Below are 20,889 nucleotides of genomic sequence, written 5' to 3' on the forward strand. Positions count from 1 at the left end.
AACTATCTTTCCAAACACAAAAAAAAATTTCTCCAAAAATATCCTACAACTAAAAAAAACCTACAAAAAAATCCACTTCCCAAACGCCCACATAGATAGCAGTGACAATAACTTTGAGCAAGAGTTGAACCTACACCATTCAATTTACATTGATGGGCAGTTTTAACCAATCCAAAACTTCTATACTTAGCAATCTGAAACAGCAGGAGAGGTAAACTTTTTGGATGGCAGCACGTTTAATGGTTGAATTTGCATTTTCAGAACCATCAATGTGAAAAGGAAAGAACAAAAGGCAAGACTTGACATAAATATATGGGGCAACAATGAGTCCAGATTTTCTATTCTCATATCTCCACTTCCAAACTACTTCTCTATCACACAATCACAGTGAGGGAAACTCTGATCGTATGGTACTAAGAGGGTTGGTGGGAACATTTGTTGCAGCTAAAAAGTACATTTGAAAAAAGAGTCAAAGAAACTCATCATGTGATGGAGAGGTGATTTGAAACATGAGAAGAAGGCGAGAGAGGATCCAACACTGTATATTCCATTGTTTCTATTTTAAAAATAAAAAATTCCATGGTTATCATCAGATATGCAAGTAGTAAAGGATAAAAAAGTCATAAATTTACAAGAAGAGTAGATGCATGAAATGATGAAGAATAACACATCCCTTCTTTGGTCAAGGGTTAGCTTAGTTCTTGCAATCCAAATTTTTCCACAGCTCTGTATTTCTGTTTTGGTTTTACAGTACACATGAAAAAAAAAAACACACGCACACACAACCAGAAACAAGTCCCCACAAGAAGAATAGAAAATGGACGGCTCTTCATACTTGTGGCAACTATGAACTATGTCAAAAGTAACAACCCTGTGCTCAGAACTCAGCTCAGCTCGCTTTCTAAAGAAATCAATGAGTGAGGAATGCTGCTAACAGAGTACATTATGTACAGATCACAATACCAATATTTCATCCTTTATCGCTCTCAGAAAGGTTACCAAAACTGGTACAGTGAATGAAACTGCATAAGATTATCGACGTGGTTAATTACTCTTAATCTGCCAATGGATACTTCACACTGAATCTGCCAAAAGATATGCACTAGAAGCTGAAAATGAAGTGGATGTTTAAAGCATTGTCCCTGTATGAGAACGGAAAAACAGTTAAAAGAGTTTTTTGACAAGTCAATTTTACACATGAATGCATGATTCCCAGCTATGAAACTTGGACATAGATAAAGCAATACGATAAAATCTAAAACAGTAATATGTGGTAAAATCACCCATACACACACAACAAGCTCTTACTCAGTTTAATTGATGTGCCTGCCTCTGTCACTTTCTCCGTGTGAGCTTGTGCATATACATCTAATCAACTCCCAGAATCAACTCCTCAGTTTCAATTATCTGCGGCTGGCTATAGGATCCATTTTCTCCAAACAGTTTTGTAAAACCATATCCTTTATTACTTGAAAGGGCGTTGTGTTTTCTCTCATGACCTCAACTTATTTTTTGTTTTTTTATTAACTTTCTCTTGTCCTTTTAGCGCGTTTAATTCAAACCAAATCACTCCTCTATACTGGCATTAATTAGTCAAACATTGCACATAGTTGATCCAAGATATTTAGAAAAACTCACTTTTGATTTGCTAAAATTATACTATCATACATTTTTGTCTGCTGATTCTAAACCTAGTCCTCGCTCAAATTCCATTAATCAAAACTCTGCTGCAAACAATAGACACCACAGACATTGTCTTGAATATGCTTAGTAAATTCATCTATATGAATGCAAAAATTGTGGGATTCATGTGTATAAATTGAGACCAAATCTGAACAGTACATACACATTCAAAGTCAAGAAACATGAGAGAAATTACGAGTTAGTAAGATAATAATTTTTTAAAGACCATGAGTTTTTAGAAGTAAGATCAAGTCACAAGTCAACTGGAAAGATAATGCCAAGGATCAGAGACAGTAACACATTAAAATCCATATGTGTATCAACAATGCCCTTCTATCATATGCCCACAAAATTTGCCAACAGAAAGAAATCTTCAGACAAAGAATGGATACCTCAATTCCATCTACCATCCTGAATAGGTCAGAAACCTGAAAGCCTATAATAACACATGACATATCTTCCAACAATATTTTTTATAGGAAGGGGTCCCCTGTTTATCAGCCAGAAAAGAGAGAAAATGAAAAAAATTAAATATTCATCTTCAAATATTTAAATAAGAAAGGAATAAATGAAGCCATTGATTAAACAAGAAAAACATCATCTTTTGAAATTGCAGCTAATTTTTTAAAAAAAGTTTGAGTATTGCCCCCAAAAGGAATATTCTCTCAGTCTCAGATGCACAAGATAGAAAGAAGGTGAGTCATCAAAATGGTTGGCAAGTGACCCTTAAAAATACTAACCAGATGTGGGAATCACAGCTGTTGTTGCGGTTGTCACCCAACACAAAAACATGTCCTCTGGGCACAAGCTGCAGGTTACAGGAAAGGGAAAATCAATTCAGAACACAAATTTGTTTTTGGATGCCAAACACATGGTATGTGATCTGAGACACACACACACACACAAACAAACAAACAAACAAAAATTCAATTTCCCCATAATTTGGTTCTAGAAAATGCTACGCTAGCAAGGAATGATACTGGATAAGTATGCAATAAAAAGATAACAGAACAGAGGCGCACAGTTAAATTCAATGAGTATGTTGGTGGCTCTGCTACAAAATCTTCATTCTGAGCAACTCCATTGACATATAGCGACCCATGACGGACCTGCCATGTAATGAAAACAGCTCCCAAGAAGAACCCAACATCAGTACTGCTCCAACTAATTCCATGCAACAAGTTAAACAAAATGAACAATGCTGAGAGAGAAACACATGATGATACTAACCACACTTTCTTGTTTGTCAAAATTAATTTACAGATTGCTACAAAGTTAACTATCTAGGCCCAACAATTATCAAAATCATAATGTGGCTAAAATAACACAACCAAATTAAAGTAGCTCATTTTGATCAGATTCTACAATGATGTTATGAGGATTAATAACAACATATATACCTCAACAAAGTCTCCTGCTTTTGCTACAATTCTTTTGATGAAAATCAGTTCCTCAATGAGTCCATGCTGCTGTAGATGAGTCTGGCAAAATAACAAAATTTCAGCAGATAATCCTAGCAAAAACAAAAATAAATTCATTCTACAACCAACAACAAAGCACGCAGTCAACTTAATTACTAAACCAACAAACCAATGTAGGAGCTCGGAAGGTAACAATATCATGTATAGCAGGACGTCTGAGGTAATATGATGCCTGAAAAAATTTACAAAGCAACATGAGTTCATTAGATATCAAAGGGAAAATTATGGTGTAGAATGTTAGGCGATCAAGAAACAACATGCCAGTAAATGAATGTAGAGGTAAAATTGTAAAAAGTAGGATTAGAAATCAATTAATACGTGAAATTGAAGAGGCAGCAACTATTGAAGATAAAATGAGAGAGAATCGATTAAGGAATCTATAACCTGTCTGTCTACTTTTATACATACAAAACACTTAGGTAGTGTTTGATTCAATGGAATGAAATGGAATGGAATGATCATCCCATCAAAATATTCATTTCCATATTTGGTTAGACTAAAAAAATAATGGCAAATGTATTACAAATAGAATCGTCTTTCACCATTATAAGTGAATGGTTATTCCACAGGAAAGTCTTAGGAATCACCATTCCATCTCATTCCAATGAACCAAATAGAGCATTAGTGTTTGGTCCACATAATTTTGAGCTGGGAAGAAATGGGTATTCCTTCTTGGCCTCCCAATGGAATGCTATTCTTTTCCTTTTTACCGAACCAAACATGTGAATGGGGGTCCATTTCATTCCAACATTCATTTAATGAATCAAATACATCCTTAAAGTTTAACTAGAAAAAGATTAATGCTTGCCAAGTAACTAAAATCTTACTATTTAAAAAACAAAATAATAATGAATACAATTTGAATTCTAAGAAACAAATATTGTCTGTTCTGTACTACAACTTATGAAGTCAGCACAAAAATAATAATAACACTAAAGAAAATTAGTCAACCATTGTCTGTTCTGTACTACAACTTAAAAGCTATATATATATACACACAATTAACATTCCAAGAATTGATATACCCTTTCGATGATGATCCGATCACCAACACGGAGAGTTGGGTACATAGACGATGATGGAATGGATCGAATTTCAGAATGCATTGTCCACAAAAGCACAATTATGAAAAGTACCCAAATGCTGTCGAGACTCGGCCACCGAAGAAAAGCCCAGCTCTGGCACGGCATCCATCGGAGCGAATGGAAAGTAACTAACAACTGGTACAAAGCAGAGGATCTCAAGAAGCTCATTTTCAAATTCTACAAATACAACAACAACAACAAAAGCAAATGGTAGTGATAATGGTGTCGGGGTTTAGGGTTTGCAGGGGTTTGAATTGGACTGGTGAGAATTCGAATTTGGTCGAAGCCAGTGATCGGAGGTGATTGGTGATGAAGAATCGGCTGTTTGAGTTCGGGAATTAGGAGATTGAACCTCTGATTCTTTGAGATCGAAGTGGAAGAATGGTGTGAAGTGAATCCTCAATTGTGGGATAGAGAAAAAACAGAGTACAGATTTTATCAACAATTATACAAATAATATATGTATACATAAAAGTGTATGAGATTTAGTAGTTGAAGGTGATTATTGCAATGCTTCAAGGTTTTTAGAGAGAGAGAGAAGAGCTGGAACTTGCTTGGAAATGGCTATATACATATACAGAGGGGGTTTTCTTGGTGAATAAGTTTCTGTATGCATAGGTCTGTGTATGTAGAGAGAGAGAGAGAGAGAGAGAGAGAGTGAGGGTTGTATATGAAGCCGTCACGGTTACAGTTATGGTTTTTAAGGTAGTAGTTTACCAACGACCCACCCACGCTAATGGCTTCTTCAGCGTAACACACACACTTTCACAGCTCAGACGGAATGCAGACTGTTTTTACAGTTGTTTACATTGCTGCTTTTTATTTTATTTTATTATAGACTGAATTAGGCTAACAATTTTTATAGTTCCAGAGTTGTGTCACTTTAATACTTAACTTTTCAATTATAACACATTTTATTTTAAATTTTAAATCTTATTTTAAATAAAGATAATTTAAAGATATCATTGCTTAATTTGAAAGGCAAAAATCATCCATTTGGATGATGATCATGAAATTGGTAGTTATTTTTATTTTCATTAAATTAGTTTTTATTTTTTCAAAAGTCAAATATGGCGACGGTTGGCTATATAATTTGTATAAGTCAATCACAATTCAACATGTGGCATGAAAAGGGCAATTTGGGAAGGTAATATAAATTGCTAACCATGGTCAAACGCGTGTCAACCCATACTGGTACTAATGGCCCTGCGTAGCACTGGAATGATCGATGAATATAAGGTGATGTGGCTTAACGATTACTCACAATGTTTAAATTCAAAATCAGGAGGGAAGCCTAACTGCAAACATAGCGTAGTGGAGCTGACTGTAAGAAAGCATAATTAGCAATCATGGAGGGAAATTTCGACGGTTAGGAGCCCACTTCGACGGTTATCATTGAGAAGTATCAATAGCAGAGAAGGCCAGCATGATCAGCAATCATGGAGGGACATTTCGACGGTTAAGAGCCCATTTCGACGGTTATCATTGAGAAGTATAAATAGCAGAGAAGGCCCCAGAAAGGAGAATCCAAACTCAGATCAAAAAATCAATTTTATTTACTTTATTTTCCTTTCCAGTTTTTACAGCTCTTTAAATTGTTGTACTTCAAATTCCCGTATTGCACTTCATTCATAGGAGTAGTTTCAAATAATTTGTTACTGTAAACCTCTACGAGGCTGGGTCAAATCATTGTAAGTCTTTCATTTTATTTAATGAAATTCTGCAATTATTCTTCACTTAATTGTTATTTACTAAACTCTCCTAAACAAGCCACCAGTAAAAGTCCTCTTCATTGAGACTGAAAGAACTAAAACACATTCGTTTGATAATTGGTTGGCAATTAATCTTCTGTAAGTGTCACGACCCAAACCCGGCCCTATGGGTTTAGCACCGTAACCGGCCAGTAATCCGAGATTACCGAAGGCCTGCAGGACAGTAATACAGTAAAACAGAGTACAGGGCCTGGCGGAAGCCAAAACAGTAAGCAAACAATGCCCAATGAGCTGCGACAGTCTATATGAAAAGATTTTTCATACATTTATACATAAACAGTACAGAACGGTATGCACAATATTTACAATCATTCAGACTAGGGACTCAACCCTAGATAACAGTACGGTAAACATTCAGTCTATACAAAACAGTGAAACAGTACAAAAGAGGGAATTGTAAAACACCCCTAAGCCCTAACACGTTAGGCTCGGAACCTCGCAGTGAGACACAAAGGCTGGCTTGACAAAACTGGAGTCTAACCCACGCTCCTAGCTCCGATCTGGTGGCTGAGCACCTACATATATATATAAACAGTGAGCTAAAGCCCAGTGAATAACATAATGCGTAAAGGGGTTATGAATGAAATGTCCTTACAGTAATGAAATCAGTTCATTAAACAATACTTCAGTCTTTCAGTCAGAATAGTTATTCAATCATATGTGGTACATCCATTAGCATAGCAGTAAACAGTAGGTCTTAAAGACCGAACAGTAATGATGGCCATCAGTCAGTAAACAGTAATGGTTCCACGAGGGAACCGACAGAGATCTCAGTAACAGTAACAGTAACAGTAGATGCCAAGGATGCCACAGTACAGTTTAGAATATAGGACATACATTCATTCAGTAAACAATATCAGTTCAGGAAACAGTTCAGTTCAGTATTCAGAAGATAATCATTTGAACATATCTTTACACAATTGTTACTCACAGAGTTCGGGCTACAGTAAGCTAGAGCGTGTCTCCCCAGTCGCCAACCCTACACAGTTAACAGATTGAACACACTAAGCTACGCAGTTGGGAAATATAACAACTTAATCCCTAATGCCTCGGTGTGTTCTACATCTATATCCTCAACAAGATGTCTACAACTAGGCCTAAGAATGCCTAGAATGAGATGAGGATGCAAAGATGCACATTTAAACGCATTTTCAGAAAAACAGAGTTCCGTTCGAGCGCAGGTTTCCCCGCTCGAGCGGTAATGCAACAAAGGTACACGCTCGAGCGTAAACTTTCCCGCTCGAGCGTACTGTAAAAGTACTGGATGGGTGAAATCTCCGCTCGACGCCCGCTCGAGCGTGAGACATGACTCCGCTCGAGCGCCCAATCCTCCGCTCGAGCGGACTGCAAAACAGTGCAGAGAGATGCTGGATGCTCGGATTCCACGCTCGAGCGGAACTTCCCCGCTCGAGCGGAAGTGCAAAATCTGAAAAACCCAGATTGCACCTCCAAGCTCAAACTCAAGTTTAAATACATCAAAACCGATCCTCTTGGGCTGAATTTCCAGAAAACATTTATAAACACATAGAATAACATGGTTCAAAGCTCAATTTGAGAAATCAAAGCCCAAGGGTGTTTAATTCAAATCCAATTTCAAACCATTTTCCAAGAACATGGAGAACATGCAAACATGCATGATCTTAAATCATTTTCAAAGCTTTAATGCTGTTTCAAAAGAGCTCAAACCTTCAAAAACAAGATGAACTCATGGAGTATGACCAAAAGATGGACATGCATGTGAGGAAACATGGACTACAACCTCAAAACTTCAATATATGTACATGCATGCAACAATTAAGCCACAATTCAACATCTAAACCATGTTTTGGCTCTACACTCCATCAATATGACATGAACCATGCAAGAATCAACTTAAAACATGAACAAGAAGACAATGGAGCTACCTTTAGTCTTGTAGTTCAAGAAGGGAGCTCAAATATGCAATCTACCCTTCAACAATTCTTCAATTTCCAAGCAATATTGAGATGAACTCAACTCCTCAAGTCTCTCTCTCTCTATGGTCGGCTAAGGGTCTCACAAATAGGCCAAAGAAATGTTTGATTCAATGTATAAGGCTCAAGTGTGTGTGTGAGATAGTGGTCCACTAGGGGTAGTTCGGTAAATAAGGCCAACTCTGCAATTGATCAATATTTAATCTAATTTAATCATACCTAATCAGTTTTCAGATAATTATACCATAAAATCATATTAAATATGACGATCATAATACACTAACCCATTTCCGGTTCGGCCGCCGATAAGGCCTTCAATTAATAGTTTAAACATAAAACACGAACAGATCAAACAAACAGTCAACAGATAAAATGCAATTCAAACAGATGTATTCACTCAATTCAGTTTTCAATTTCGGTCAGTCAGTTCAGTACTTTAATCAGTTCAATTCTCAGTCAGTTATCAGTCATTATCAGTTCCGTTTAACAGTAATCGGTGATTATCAGTAATCAATCAGTCATTAATCAGTAAATAGTATGAGGGTTGTTACAGTCTCCCCTTCTTATAGAGAGTTTAGTCCTCTAAACTCGAGTTACCTTCATTCTGGAAGAAAACAGGGTTCAGTGGAAACAGTTCAGGATATCGTTTAGCCATGTCATCTTCCTTTTCCCAAGTGGCATACACGCCACCATGGTTCTGCCAGTCGACTTTCACCAATGGGATCTCTTTGTTTTGCAGTTTCTTGATCCGTCGGTTTACAATCTGTATAGGCCGTTCCTCGTAAGTGTAGTCATCACTCAACACTATCAGAGTAGGCTCAATCACATGGAAGGGATCCCGGAGGTAGTCTCTCAACATGGAAATGTGGAAGACGTTATGCATATGCTCCATTTCAGGAGGGAGCGCAACTTGATACGCCACTGGATTAATTTTCTCAATAATCTCATACGGTCTGACGTATCTTGGTGCCAGCTTGCCTTTGACTCCAAAACGAGTCTGGCCTTTCATTGGTGTCACTTTCACAAATACGTGATCACTCACTTCATATTCTCTGTCTCGTCTTCTGACATCTGTATAACTTTTCTGTCTACTCTGTGCAGTTTTCAGTCTTTGCTGTATCAGTTTCACTTTCTCAGTGGTTTCATAAACAATCTCGGGCCCAAGCAAAGGCCCATCTCCAACTTCTGCCCAGCAAATCGGAGATCTACATTTTCTGCCATACAATGCCTCGAAAGGCGCCAAACCAATACTCGAATGGTAGCTGTTGTTGTAAGCGAATTCAACTAATGGCAGATGACTTTCCCAATCTCCCTAAAAATCAAGGACACACATTCTCAATAAATCCTCTAGAGTTTAGATGGTCCTTTCTGACTGTCCATCTGTCTGAGGATGATAGGCACTACTCAGTCTCAGTTCAGTACCCAGTGCAGTCTGTAGGCTTTGCCAAAACCTCGATGTAAACTTCGAATCCCTGTCAGAAACAATAGACACAGGCACTCCATGCAGTCTCACAATTTCATCAATATAGATAACAGCCAGTTTGTCCGCATTATAGATTGTCTTGACAGGTAAGAAGTGAGCAGATTTGGCTAGTCTATCAACAATAACCCAAATTGAATCCATACCTTTTCTGGAGCGAGGCAATCCCACAATGAAGTCCATCGTGATATGCTCCCATTTCCACTCTGGTATGGGTAGGGGTTGCAATAATCCGGCAGGTCGTTGATGTTCAGCTTTGACCTGTTGACAATGAAGACATTTGGACACAAAGTCGGCAATTTCTTTCTTCATTCCCGGCCACCAGAAATTCTGTTTCAGATCTTGGTACATTTTCGTATTCCCCGGGTGGATAGAAAATCTTGAGTTGTGGCCCTCTTGCAGAACTCTTCTTTTTAGTTCAGTATCATTTGGTACACACAGTCTTTCATGAAATTTCAGTACATTGTTCTCAATTTTGAATCCCGGTCTCGGTTTAGATTCTCTTTCTTCGATGATCTTCTTCAAGAAGTCATCCAGTTGCTGTTTCTCTTTAATTTCTTCAATCAGTGCCGGTTGAGCAGAAATAGCAGCTAAGGTTCCACCTTGTTCTCTCAAAACAATTTCAATTTCAGATTTTTCAAGGTCACCAAGCAACTCTTTCTGTCCTGTGAGCAAACATGCTACGTTTCCAATCGATTTTCGGCTCAATGCGTCGGCAACGGTATTGGCTTTTCCCGGATGGTACAGAATCTGTAGGTCATAGTCCTTAATCAGTTCTAGCCATCTCCGCTGTCTCATGTTTAGTTCTTTCTGTGTGAAGAAATATTTCAAGCTCTTGTGGTCGGTGTATACTTCACATGTCACCCCATACAGGTAGTGACGCCAGATTTTCAGTGCGAATACTACTGCAGCAAGTTCCAGATCATGGATCGGGTAGTTCTTTTCATGTGGTCTCAACTGTCGGGAAGCATAAGCAATAACTCTCCCATTCTGCATTAAAACACATCTAAACCCTTATGAGAAGCATCACTAAATACAGTATAACCATCAGTACCTGAAGGTAAAGTCAGAACAGGTGCAGTCACTAATCGAGTTTTCAACTCCTGAAAAGCAGATTCTCTTTGATCAGTCCAGTCAAATGATATCCCTTTTTGTGTCAGTTGAGTCAACGGTAAAGCAATTTTGGAGAAATCTTTGACAAATCTTCTATAATATCCAGCCAATCCCAAAAAGCTTCAAACTTCAGTCACATTTGTTGGTCTAGGCCAGTTCACTACAGCTTCAATTTTCTGCGGATCAACAGAAATCCCATCTTTGCTAACAACATGCCCCAAAAACATAATATGGTCAAGCCGAAATTCACACTTAGACAGTTTAGCATACAGTTTCTGTTCTCTTAGGGTCTGTAGGGCAAGTCTCAGATGATGTTCATGTTGTTCTATACTTTTAGAGTAAATCAATATGTCATCAATAAACACTACAATAAAATCATCAAGGTATGGTTTAAAAATTCTGTTCATGAGGTCCATAAAAACAGCAGGTGCATTCGTGACTCCAAAAGGCATAACCAAAAATTCGTAATGTCCATACCTCGTTCTAAAAGCGGTTTTATCAATGTCTTCTGGTTTAACCTTCAGTTGATGATACCCCGATCTGAGATCAATCATGGAAAACACTTTGGCACCCTGTAACTAATCAAACAGGTCATCAATACGCGATAATGGGTATTTATTCTTTACAGTTACCTTATTCAGTTCACGATAGTCAATGCACAGTCTCAGTGAGCCATCTTTCTTCTTTACAAACAAAACCGGTGCACCCAAGGGTGAAGTACTGGGCCGGATAAACTTCTTGTCTAACAGTTCCTGCAATTGCACTTTCAACTCCTTCAGTTCAGTTGGAGCCATTCGGTAAGGAGCTTTCGAAACTAGTTGTGTCCCAGGAATCACATCCACGGTTAATTCAATCTCCCTGTCAATCAAATCCCCTGGCAAATTCTCTGAAAAAACGTCTGGGAATTCTCTGACTATAGGAATACAGTTTATATTAGCATTAACATCAGTAGATACAGTCAATACAGAACACAGATATCCTTTACATCCCTTTCTAATTAATTTAACAGCTTTCACTGACGAAATCAAATACGGAGGAGGTACTACTCCACTCCCATTAAACACGAATTCAGGCAATCCAGGTGGACGGAAAACAACTTGCTTGGTCACACAATCAATAGTGGCATGATATTTTTGTAACCAATCCATCCCCAATATTACATCAAAATGATCAATGTTCAATGGTAGTAAATCAATAAACAGATGCATATCCCCAACAATAATTTCACATGCGGGGTACATATAAGCACATGTCATGGATCCCGATACAGCTAGCAGATAGTTCATGGGTTCTAAGGGTCTATTCAATTTCCGTGAGAAAGCATGCGATACATACGAATGTGTAGACCCCGAATCAATCAATACATATGCATTTTGTGTACATATAGAGAGGATACCTGACACAACGGTTTCGGTATTTTGCACGTCTCCCGGTACTAGGGCGAACACTCGGCCCTGCCACATAGGCTCTTTCCCGGTAGCCTTGGGGTTAGGCTTTGGTGCTACAGTTGATGCTGCTGCGCTTGGCGTAGCCTTGCTATTAACTTGCGGAGCAGAGGGACAGTCTTTAACCATGTGGCCCACCTTGCCACACCTGTAACAAGCTCCAGATAATTTGTGACAAACCCCCTTTGTAGACACCCCATTTTTGACCGTCCTTAAGACTCAGACGTCGCCAGTTGAGCACTTGGTGATATTGCATGTTGTGCTTATTCAGAAGTCTCAGAGTCGCGGCCGTGAGCCCCGCCTCCGGACTTCCGAACCCTCTTCTATGCCTTGCCTCGGTTTGCGAACCAGACTCGATTTTCTTGGTTTCTTTTCCTGAGGGAAGGGAGAGGTCCAGTAGACCATCTCTCAGTGGCCGTGGGCTACGTTTTGTGGCCGTAGGCCATTTTGCCCATTTCGGAGTCCGGTTTCCGGTTTTTCGGAATCGTTGGCCGTGTGCCTCGGTTCGGGACCCCCTAACCATCTCCGTTTGTTCTGATTTTTGGCATACTTCCTTTCTACTCCCTTTTGAGGGACACTGGGGTCTAAGAAACCCACTTCGTGGCCGAATGCCACTTTCGGTGCTTAGCAGCCCATTTTCGGGACCCGGAACTGCGTGTTTTGGCCCCCGAGCATTTGTTTTGCATCGGTTTTTGTTCATTTTTGGCAGGAACCTCTGTTTTATCACTGGGAAGACCGTAGAAGGATGGAAGGCCAGCAATTGTCTCAACAACCAGTTTTTACTTCTCCGACGCCCTCCGATGCCCGTTTTTCACACTTCCGGGCTAATGTTGAACACCTTGGAGCCATTTTCTTCAAACCCAAACCACATATTTGTGATGTACACACATGGGAGGACCCTAAAAGTTCATGGCCGGCCACTAATGTTTCTTGACCTTTTTGAACCCCTCCTTCCGAGCCAATGTTGAACACCCTTGGGCCACTTTCTTGAACTTTGAACCACATATTTGTGTTGTACACACATGGGAGGACCCTAAAAGTTTATGGCCGGCCATTAATTCCATTTGAACCTTTTGAACCCCTCTTAAATTGGCTTGTTCTCTCTCCTGTTTTAGAGTTTCCAAATTCAAACCACAGGGTTGTGAAGAGGAGACCTGAGAGGCCACCAATATGTGGTGGCCGGCCACTATTTCTACTTGGCCTTTTTGACCCCTAGCCGGCCGGCTAGGGGGGGTGGCCGGCCGGCCACTTCCAAGTCCAATAATGGGCCGGCCATGTTCCTTGTGTGACACACTTTACAGCTGTGTAGCCTTTTCCCCCAGAAAAGATCTGTATCTGGGGGATATTTTTGTGGGGGAAAGGCTTGGTCCTTTTCCCCCACCCTTTCCTTCCATGCTCCTTCTCCTTTTGGTCCATATAACCAGCAGGTGGCATTGGTGAGAGGGGTTGGAAAAATTCATCTTCAAACTTGCATACAAAAATCTCTCTCTATCCCTCTCTTTCAAGCAAGAAACTCCAAGCCCTACACCACCATTTCTTCTACAACACCAAGCTCCGCCACCACCACTCCATTTCCAGCAGCAAGGAGGTGTTCTCCAAGGCCTAAGGGAACCACAAACTCAAGCCAAGAGGCAACCAAAGTCAAGCCTTCAAGGGTAAGTAGTGTTCTTCCTTTTTTAAGCTTATTTTGGTATCTTTCCTTAGCCATACATGCTTATTGATTTGAGCTCCGACCAAAACTGAAAAGGCCATTTTTTTGAGCTCATTTTCTTGTTTCATTAAGGGCTCAACCCTTTTTGAGCCCTCCATATTGCACTTGCTTCAATATCCCTCTTTGGTCCCCTTTTCTTGCATGCTTTGGCAGCCTATCATGCTTCTGTTTTTGGTCTTTTTACAGGCCTATAAATGGCCTTATTTTTACCTTCTTAACATGTTTCATTAAGGGTCTTTGGCCATTTGTGGAATATTTTGTATACTTCATGTTATAGCCTCTTTTGAGCCTCATTTTGCATTGCATTTCTAGCATGTTTTTTATTCTGTTTTTGGGTTTTTACAGTTCTGTAAATATGCTTATTTTTGGTCCCTCTTCAATGTTGTAGAAGGGAATTTTTCAGTTTGGGCATTGCATATACCACTTGCCTCTTTGGCCACCTTTTGGCCCATTTTCTTGCATAAGAGCTTAGCCATATCTATGTTTGTTTTTAGGGTTTTTACAGTTCTATAAAGTGGCTTATTTTGGGCCCCTCTTCAATGTTGTTGAAGGGCCCTAACCTGTTTGGGGTCAGCAGCTGTGAGTTGCTTCATAACCTCATGTTTAGGGCCATTTTTGCATGCCATTGTTTCCCTATCCTTGCTTGCTGTTTGGCCATGATTTGTACTGGAAAAATGCTTATTTTGAGGCTGTCTTGATTCTTTCTTTTCATTCCATATACCAATTATGCACGCTTTGTATAGCTGTAGTTCATTCTATGTGCCTAATTTTGCATTTCGGGAGAGATCTCATGCATCGGGTGTGTTTTCGCCTCATTTCGGGGCTGTTTTGCCCCACATTTCGTTGCTGAAAATCCATTAGCATGCTTGCATATGCCATTTCCATGCCATTGCATTGCATATATCATTGCCTCGGTTTGCGTGCTCGTGTGCACGCATTTCGAGGCACTTCATTTTCATCCACCGGCCTCTTATGTGAGTGTGGCTGAGGCTCTCTCATGTTAGTATAAGTCCATGTTGCATGCTATATGCCATCTCCATGCCATTGCATTGCATATACCATTGTCTCGGTTTGCGTGCCCGTGTGCACGCATTTCGAGGCACTTCATTTTCATCCATCGGCATCTTATGTGAGTGTGGCTGAGGCTCTCTCATGTTAGTATAAGTCCATTTTGCATTCTATATGACATTTTTACCATATTGCATTGCATATGCCATTGCCTCGATTTGCGTGCCCGTGTACACGTATTTCGAGGCACTTCATTTTCATCCATCGGCATCTTATGTGAGTGTGGCTGAGGCTCTCTCATGTTAGTATAAGTCCATGTTGCATGCTATATGCCATTTTTGCCATATTGCATTGCATATGCCATTGCCTCGATTTGCGTGTCCGTGTGCACGCATTTCGAGGCACTTCATTTTCATCCACCGGCCTCTTATGTGAGTGTGGCTAAGGCTCTCTCATGTTAGTATAAGTCCATGTTGCATTCTATATGCCATTTTTACCATATTGCATTGCGTATGCCATTACCTCGGTTTGCGTGCCCGTGTGCACGCATTTCGAGGCACTTCATTTTCATCCATTGGCCTCTTATGTGAGTGTGGCTGAGGCTCTCTCATGTTAGTATAAGTCCATGTTGCATTCTATATGCCATTTTTGCCATATTGCATTGCGTATGCCATTGCCTCGGTTTGCGTGCCCGTGTGCACGCATTTCGAGGCATTTCATTTTCATCCATTGGCCTCTTATGTGAGTGTGGCTGAGGCTCTCTCATGTTAGTATAAGTCCATGTTGCATTCTATATGCCATTTTTGCCATATTGCATTACGTATGCCATTGCCTCGGTTTGTGTGCCCATGTGCACGCATTTCGAGGCACTTCATTTTCATCCACCGGCATCCTATGTGAGTGTGGCTGAGGCTCTCTCATGTTGGTATAAGCCCATATCATGTTCTCATGTCATTTGCATTGCGTATGCCATTGCCTCGATTTGCGTGCCCGTGTGCACGCACTTCGAGGCGCTTCATTTTCATCCGTCGGCATCCTATGTGAGTGTGGCTGAGGCTCTCTCATGTTAGTGTAAGTCCATATCATATTTCCATGTCATTTGCATTGCGTATATCATTTTCTCGATTTGCGTGCCCGTGTGCACGCATTTCGAGGCATCTCATTTTCATAGCATTGTGCATACTGGATTATATCTTAGTTGCATTTCATGCATGTCATGCATATTGCATCGTGTTCGGGGTAGGAGTTAGCCCGGGCACAGGAAACGAGGTACGTTCCGTATTCCGAGTGACGGAACGCGTCTCAATTCCCCAGTCACTGACACTCCGGATTATCCATGATGGAGTTAGGTTTTATTGTGTTTATACGTGCATTCATTCTATATTGAATTGTGCATTTTGACTCCTCGGCCATCATGTCTCGGTATGCGTGATTGGTGGCACGAGGATCGAGGTATGCATATATTTGTGAAAATACATTGCTATGCCCCTTTCTTGCTCTCTGTTGTAGCAAAATGAAGAATCAACAACTTTTCGGAGCTCGGCACGCTTTCCAAGAATAACTGCTAAACAGAGGCTAATTAGGGCATCCCGGTGGATTTCCGCGCAAGGCAGCCCAGACATGCATCATTCATCAGAAGCAAGGCAGTCCCTGGCTTGCACGCCAGTTTTACAGTTTTTTTTATTTTCTTAGTTGATTCATTAATTAATTAGGAATTTGTATATTATTTGGACTGTAATATTTATTTGGACTGTAATATTCTTTTATTCAGGACTGTATATTTATTCGGACCCTCTGTGCGATGGCATAATTGTAATAAGTGTGCGTGTGTGTGTTGTATGTCTTCCAACCCCACGTCTTTCTCCCTTTTATTTACCTGCTTATGATGGTTAGATTAGGGCATGTTTCAATTAGCATACAGTATGACAGCACGTTTGCATCATTCATCTGTTTTGCATGCACCGGGCTCGGCGCATCATACTAACTGCATTTGTATTTCAATTCCAAGTTGAATACATGTTAGCTGTAGCATTCCATATGCCATGTTTAGAATAGTCGAGCCTGCTATAGTTTGCATTCTTGCATGTGTTGCATTAGGCATTTCTGTATACTTAGGATTCATGCATAGATTTCTAATTAGCTTCTTTTTTGGCTTGGAGTACTCGGTGAGTTTTATGCTTTAGCATCCTTGCATGCGTGTGAGTGACTGTCATGAATAGTATGCTTACCATGAGGCTAATTGCTTATGTGATATATCTGCCTGAATGCTTGTAGGTGAAGGTTGGGTTATCTGGATTGGAATAAATCATCAAATGTGTGTTTTAAGCCCACTAGATAGTAGCAAAACCATCTTTACTAAGCCCACCCAAGGGTGGCAAAATTTGCATTTTTTAGCCTACTTGCGAGTAGCAAACCATCTTTTAAAAAAACAAACATGAAATGTTTTGTTCCAATTCAGGCGATCCAGTCTATACTTGTATGCTGTGCGCATCACATAATAACCTAGGCTAATAACTGGATTAAGAACATACAATGTTTTCAAAAAATAGATATCATGGTTAGTAGAAGCCGATCTTTGATCGGGCGAGCGGGGGTGCTCACGAAGTGACCTTCCCCAATCGTACCCAAGTTCCCGAGCCGAGGCAACTTTGGTGATGACGGACACGTGGCCTTAGGCAACGAGTCAGGGTTTCCTAAATTTCCCATTTATAAAACATTTAGGTGGCGACTCTGTATCTGGCAAAACAGTCCATGTTTGGTACTTCTTTTCAAAAATCTGTTTCTCAAAACGATTTGCCGGATTTGGACTCTTTGGTTCAGACTTAGAACCGTGACAAATTTGAAGAGTCCTGAGCTGTAGTGACCCCAAATGAACGGAACGGGAGCTCGTTCCTCCTGGGGCGTTCGGGGACGTCTACACCCTTGTGCTTGTTGCCACATACAGAGCAGGGTGGAATGAACCCACTCCCTTGGCTGGGGCTAGTTGTCGACCCCGTATTCTGTTTCTTGTTGGCCGGGTTGTGCTTGCCTTTCTTGAATTTAAAACCCTGCCTTTTACCATGCCATTCAGTTATTGGTGTTTCAGATTGTTTCACTGCTGCAATGTTCGACTCGGCCATCAATGCCCGGTCGAGAACACCCACAAAAGTCGGTAGTTTCAAAACATTTATTCGGTCAAGAATTGCAACATTAAGGCCGCCTTCAAATTTTCTAGCCTTTTTATATTCGCTATCCACCATGTGTGGTGCATATCTGGCAAGTTCAGTAAATTTTGTTTCATATTTCGCAACGGACATTGTGCCCTGCTTCAGCTGTTCAAATTCAGTCACTTTTCTATCCCTGACACACTGCGGGAAGTACTTTTCAAAGAAGGACTCCTTGAACTGAGCCCAAGTCATAACAGTATTTGCATCGCGGATTAACATCCACCACCTTCTAGCTTCTTCCTGTAGAGTAAAGGTGGCTAACAGTACTTTATTCGCTTCTGAGCACGGAAACACTTCAAATAATTTCTCTGTTTCAAGCACCCAAGTTTCAGCCTTTAGCGGTTCCAGTCCTCCCTGAAAGGATGGCGGTTTCATCTTGCTGAATTTATGGGTGAGAGCAATAATATCCCCATCATTCACATTTACATTAGGTTCCGGCTGTACCGGAGAAGGAGGTGGAGGCGGTTGGTTCTGTTGTTGTTCAAGTCTAGTAGTTATCAGTTCCATCATCCTTTCCATTCTTTCCATTCTTGCCTCAGTAGATGAGGGTTCAGGTTCATTTGCATTGTCCATTTCACTATAAGTAGTTATAACAGTTATAGCAATTGTAACATAAACAGTTGCATATTTAGACAGTTATCACATCAACATGTATTCAGTCATAACATAACCACACACTTTTCAAGTTCATGAAATGCCCTAATCACTTTTCTATGACACTCTATAGCTCATTTGGACACGTGTGTGCGGTATAACTCGTGGTTAAGTATCGCTCTGATACCACTCTGTCATGACCCAAACCCGGCCCTATGGGTTTAGCACCGTAACCGGCCAGTAATCCGAGATTACCGAAGGCCTGCAGGACAGTAATACAGTAAAACAGAGTACAGGGCCTGGCGAAAGCCAAAACAGTAAACAAACAATGCCCAATGAGCTGCAACAGTCTATATGAAAAGATTTTTCATACATTTATACGTAAACAGTACAGAACGGTATGCACAATATTTACAATCATTCAGACTAAGGACTCAACCCTAGATAACAGTACGGTAAACATTCAGTCTATACAAAACAGTGAAACAGTACAAAAGGGGGAATTGTAAAACACCCCTAAGCCCTAACACGTTAGGCTCGGAACCTCGCAGTGAGGCACAAAGGCTGGCTTGACAAAACTGGAGTCTAACCCACGCTCCTAGCTCCGATCTGGTGGCTGAGCACCTACATATATATATAAACAGTGAGCTAAAGCCCAGTGAATAACATAATGCGTAAAGGGGTTATGAATGAAATGTCCTTACAGTAATGAAATCAGTTCATTAAACAATACTTCAGTCTTTCAGTCAGAACAATTATTCAATCATATGTGGTACATCCATTAGCATAGCAGTAAACAGTAGGTCTTAAAGACCGAACAGTAATGATGGCCATCAGTCAGTAAACAGTAGTGGTTCCACGAGGGAACCGACAGAGATCTCTGTAACAGTAACAGTAACAGTAACAGTAACAGTAGATGCCAAGGATGCCACAGTACAGTTTAGAATATAGGACATACATTCATTCAGTAAACAATATCAGTTCAGGAAACAGTTCAGTTCAGTATTCAGAAGATAATCATTTGAACATATCTTTACACAATTGTTACTCACAGAGTTCGGGCTACAGTAAGCTAGAGCGTGTCTCCCCAGTCGCCAACCCTACACAGTTAACAGATTGAACACACTAAGCTACGCAGTTGGGAAATATAACAACTTAATCCCTAATGCCTCGGTGTGTTCTATATCTATATCCTCAACAAGATGTCTACAACTAGGCCTAAGAATGCCTAGAATGAGATGAGGATGCAAAGATGCACATTTAAACGCATTTTCAGAAAAACAGAGTTCCGCTCGAGCGCAGGTTTCCCCGCTCGAGCGGTAATGCAACAAAGGTACACGCTCGAGCGTAAACTTTCCCGCTCGAGCGTACTGTAAAAGTACTGGATGGGTGAAATCTCCGCTCGACGCCCGCTTGAGCGTGAGGCATGACTCTGCTCGAGCGCCCAATCCTCCGCTCGAGCGGACTGCAAAACAGTGCAGAGAGATGCTGGATGCTCGGATTCCACGCTCGAGCGGAACTTCCCCGCTCGAGCTGAAGTGCGAAATCTGGAAAACCCAGATTGCACCTCCAAGCTCAAACTCAAGTTTAAATACATCAAAACCGATCCTCTTGGGCTGAATTTCCAGAAAACATTTATAAACACATAGAATAACATGGTTCAAAGCTCAATTTGAGAAATCAAAGCCCAAGGGTGTTTAATTCAAATCCAATTTCAAACCATTTTCCAAGAACATGGAGAACATGCAAACATGCATGATCTTAAATCATTTTCAAAGCTTTAATGCTGTTTCAAAAGAGCTCAAACCTTCAAAAACAAGATGAACTCATGGAGTATGACCAAAAGATGGACATGCATGTGAGGAAACATGGACTACAACCTCAAAACTTCAATATATGTACATGCATGCAACAATTAAGCCACAATTCAACATCTAAACCATGTTTTGGCTCTACACTCCATCAATATGACATGAACCATGCAAGAATCAACTTAAAACATGAACAAGAAGACAATGGAGCTACCTTTAGTCTTGTAGTTCAAGAAGGGAGCTCAAATATGCAATCTACCCTTCAACAATTCTTCAATTTCCAAGCAATATTGAGATGAACTCAACTCCTCAAGTCTCTCTCTCTCTATGGTCGGCTAAGGGTCTCACAAATAGGCCAAAGAAATGTTTGATTCAATGTATAAGGCTCAAGTGTGTGTGTGAGATAGTGGTCCACTAGGGGTAGTTCGGTAAATAAGGCCAACTCTGCAATTGATCAATATTTAATCTAATTTAATCATACCTAATCAGTTTTCAGATAATTATACCATAAAATCATATTAAATATGACGATCATAATACACTAACCC

General features: G+C 40.4%; 1 protein-coding gene across 3 annotated transcripts; it reads right to left on the minus strand.

The window, feature by feature from the left end:
- Nucleotides 1-653: 653 nt before the first annotated feature.
- Nucleotides 654-5,047, minus strand: LOC114288443 (chloroplast processing peptidase). 3 transcript variants are annotated; one of them, XR_003638273.2, is made up of 7 exons: nucleotides 4,190-4,921; nucleotides 3,274-3,336; nucleotides 3,084-3,164; nucleotides 2,706-2,792; nucleotides 2,424-2,491; nucleotides 1,309-2,173; nucleotides 654-1,142 (listed from the first exon to the last, which is right to left on the minus strand). XR_003638273.2 is itself a non-coding variant. In XM_028231949.2 (7 exons), the coding sequence occupies exons 1-6, from the start codon at nucleotides 4,415-4,417 to the stop codon at nucleotides 2,104-2,106; spliced, it is 597 nt and encodes a 198-aa protein (XP_028087750.2). In that variant the 5' UTR covers nucleotides 4,418-5,047; the 3' UTR covers nucleotides 654-1,142; nucleotides 2,076-2,103. The 3 variants fall into 3 exon arrangements, 2 of the variants coding, with proteins under 2 accessions (XP_028087750.2, XP_082730769.1); XM_028231949.2 differs by having other exon boundaries at nucleotides 2,076-2,173; nucleotides 4,190-5,047; XM_082874643.1 differs by having other exon boundaries at nucleotides 2,076-2,173; nucleotides 4,301-4,921.
- Nucleotides 5,048-20,889: the final 15,842 nt, after the last annotated feature.

Source organism: Camellia sinensis, chromosome 6, assembly GCF_055761805.1.
Source record: "Camellia sinensis isolate YWXY chromosome 6, ASM5576180v1, whole genome shotgun sequence".
Taxonomy (NCBI): Eukaryota; Viridiplantae; Streptophyta; class Magnoliopsida; order Ericales; family Theaceae; genus Camellia; species Camellia sinensis.

Excerpts from the sequence above, each read along its gene's own strand:
- LOC114288443 (XM_028231949.2), bottom strand. The coding sequence starts at position 4,417 with ATGAGCTTCTTGAGATCCTCTGCTTTGTACCAGTTGTTAGTTACTTTC. Across the intron at positions 3,337-4,189 it reads ATCGGATCATCATCGAAAGG|GCATCATATTACCTCAGACG; the intron begins GTATATCAATTC and ends AAATTTTTTCAG. Across the intron at positions 2,793-3,083 it reads AAGCAGGAGACTTTGTTGAG|GTCCGTCATGGGTCGCTATA; the intron begins GTATATATGTTG and ends ATTACATGGCAG.